Source organism: Pinus tabuliformis, chromosome 7 (genome assembly GCF_031772625.1).
Source record: "Pinus tabuliformis cultivar Carrire ecotype Pingquan chromosome 7, CPIR1, whole genome shotgun sequence".
NCBI lineage: Eukaryota > Viridiplantae > Streptophyta > Pinopsida > Pinales > Pinaceae > Pinus > Pinus tabuliformis.
Genome location: NC_142293.1, coordinates 917681899 through 917684580, shown reverse-complemented (window position 1 = coordinate 917684580; position 2682 = coordinate 917681899). Strand labels below are relative to the sequence as shown.

The window sequence follows — 2682 nt, the reverse complement described above, 5'->3', positions numbered from 1 at the left end:
TTGCATATTTTGTCTCTATTGGCTTGGAATCATGGTTTTAAATCTTAAAAATAGCTTTGTTTCATTAAAAAATAATTATTTAATGTATTTTTCTAAAACTGGTTCATTTAGACCTAACCAGTCTCGGTTCGACCGGTTCTGGTCGGTAAACTGGTTCATTAGGTGGACTGGTCTAGTCACTGGTTCTAGTTTTAAGAACATTGCCTTCACCTTCTTGTCCCTTTGAAGTGTTGGAACCTCTCATACTCATTCCTTGACTCACTGCATTAGTCACACCCTTGCTACTGACAGAGTTATCTTACTTGCCTCTGTGCGACATCATGGTCAAGGCATTACCTTACGACCCACTGCTAGGACTCCTACACCAAACGGTCTGAGGTCTAAATGGGACTTCTTACCAGGGAGATCCCTTGACATGTTGGCAGGTCTAGCACCGTCAACAGACACCCAAACTGACTTAAGACAAACTTGAAAATGAATTTCGCAGCTGTAGCAATGCTACAGTATTTGACCGGTTATGCTTCCACCCATCTCGTCAAATACTCAGTTGCAGCAATAATGTATCACGCGCTCGTCTTTTTCCCTAGTGCCTGTATCAGACCCACAAAGTCAATCACCCATTTGTCAAATACCTGCAAATAAATATGCGGGTTTAAGGGTAGTTCGTCCCTCTACGATGACTTCCCCATCCTTTGACAAGCATCGCATGCCCTACAATATGCCTTAGCATCCTTATGCACCGTCGGCCACTACAATCTTGCGCGCAGAATCTTCTGCAAAGTTTCTCTACCTGCATAGTCTCCTCCCGCCACTCCTCCATGTGCTTCAGCGAGGATGCTAGATCGTTTAAACTTTGGAACAAATCGGCACAGTATTTCATCGGAGTCCATCTTATACAAGTGTCCAACAATCAAAGAGAAATCAGCCACGTGGAGCACCAATTCCTTTTTCTGCTGTGTAGAATATCCCTCAGGGATTGTGCCAATGGTTAAAAATTGGATTATGTTAGCAAAGTGATCATCTGTGACACATACAACAAAGATTTGTGCATCCGGCAGTCCTTTTTCCAAACTAGTGGGTTCTTCACCTATATCAATTCTGGATAAGTGATCCGGCCCTGCATTCAATCGTTTAGGCTTCACAATCACCTCAAAGTCATATTCTTGAAAAAGAAACAACCACCTACAGATCTTCCCCCCCCAACACAGGGTTTTTGACCAGGTACTTGAGAGTGGAGTGATTTGTATACATTTTGACGTGCGCGCCTAACAGGTAATGTCGAAAATTTTGTAGCACGTAGACCATAGTCATTCCTTCACGCTCTGTTGTCGAATAGTTCTTTTCTGCCTTAGACAAATTCCTACTTGCAAATTCTATAGGGTGATCAATATCGCCTTCACCTGGTTGGGTCAGTACCACACCTAGCGCAACACAAGAAACATCCACATGCACATGAAACTCCTTTTTCCAATCAGGAAATACTAGAATGGGTGCGGTGACCATCTTGTTCTTTAAAATATCTAAATTGTTCTGACATTCTTCATCCCAGCAAAATGTCACGTCTTTCTTCAACAGCTTCTCCATTGGCGCAGTGATTTGTAGATATGCCTTAATAAACATTCTATAATACCTCGTATGGCCCAGTATCATGCGTAGCTATTTTACATTCTTCGGGGCCTCCAAATTGACAATAACGATTATCTTTGTAGTGTCTATCAACAACCCCTGCTTGCAAACCACATGACCTAACAATATCCCATACGGGACATAGAAAATGCATTTCTTTAAATTCAGGGCGATTTGATGTCTGCGACAGGTATCCAACATAAGGCCCAGACTTGCAACGTGGTGCTTTACTAACCCAAACACAGTCCAGTCATCAAAATAGACTTCTAAGAATTTATGGATGAATTCCTTAAAAGTTGCAATTACAACCCTTGAGAAGATTGCGGGTGCATTCTTCAACCTGAATGGCATTACCATATATTGAAAACATCCCCACTCCATCGTGAAGGTGGTCTTGCTACGATCCTCCGGCTCGATCTTAATCTGATGGTACCCTGAGAACCCATCAGTGAACGAATAGGCTTCTTACCCTCCAACATTCTCTAGGACTTTATCTATAAATGGTGTTGGAAATGGGTCATGAACACACACATCGTTGAGATTTCTCATATCTACGCAAATCCTGATTTCATCTTGTTGCTTCTTCTCCTGAACAACCATAGGGCTCACCCAATCAAACTCTTCCGTCGACTCGATGATTCTAGCCTCTAGCATTTTGTCCATCTCTTTGTGTACCTTCTCCTTATACTTGAGATTTAGATGGTAGGGTCTTTGTTTCACGAGCTTTGCATTGGGCTTTAAGGTGATCTTTGTTATGCCCAGATCCCCTATGATCCCCTTTAGATCTGAGAACTTGGTGGGAAACAAGTCATGATATTTGTGCAGTAGATTTGCAACCTTCTCAACTGTATATTTGTCCTAGTAGTCACCTATTTTCGCAAACTTTGGTTGTTCGTCTAACCCAATGTTTACATGTCTAGTCTTCAAAGGTTTTGTAATGTCAGGGATCTCTGCTTTGGGTCCTTCAACTTCGCGTTGTCCTTCAGACTCCGGAATGTTGATATTTCAAGGGTTATCTTCTTCTTCTTTGAAAATCATATTATAGCATTCCAGCGC

General features: G+C 42.1%; 1 protein-coding gene across 1 annotated transcript; it reads right to left on the bottom strand.

Moving 5' to 3' along the window:
- Positions 1–543: 543 nt before the first annotated feature.
- Positions 544–1584, bottom strand: LOC149250651 (uncharacterized). The gene is made up of 3 exons (XM_089453711.1): positions 1303–1584; positions 791–1136; positions 544–590 (listed from the first exon to the last, which is right to left on the bottom strand). The coding sequence occupies exons 1-3, from the start codon at positions 1582–1584 to the stop codon at positions 544–546; spliced, it is 675 nt and encodes a 224-aa protein (XP_089309837.1).
- Positions 1585–2682: the final 1098 nt, after the last annotated feature.

Bases quoted from the DNA above. Each gene is read 5' to 3' on its own strand.
- LOC149250651 (XM_089453711.1), bottom strand. From the start codon at position 1,584: ATGGAGAAGCTGTTGAAGAAAGACGTGACATTTTGCTGGGATGAAGAA. The intron at 1,137-1,302 runs GTCTACGTGCTA...GTGATTGTGAAG, and splicing joins AGCGTGAAGGAATGACTATG to CCTAAACGATTGAATGCAGG. The intron at 591-790 runs GTAGAGAAACTT...GGTCTGATACAG, and splicing joins GGCGGGAGGAGACTATGCAG to GCACTAGGGAAAAAGACGAG.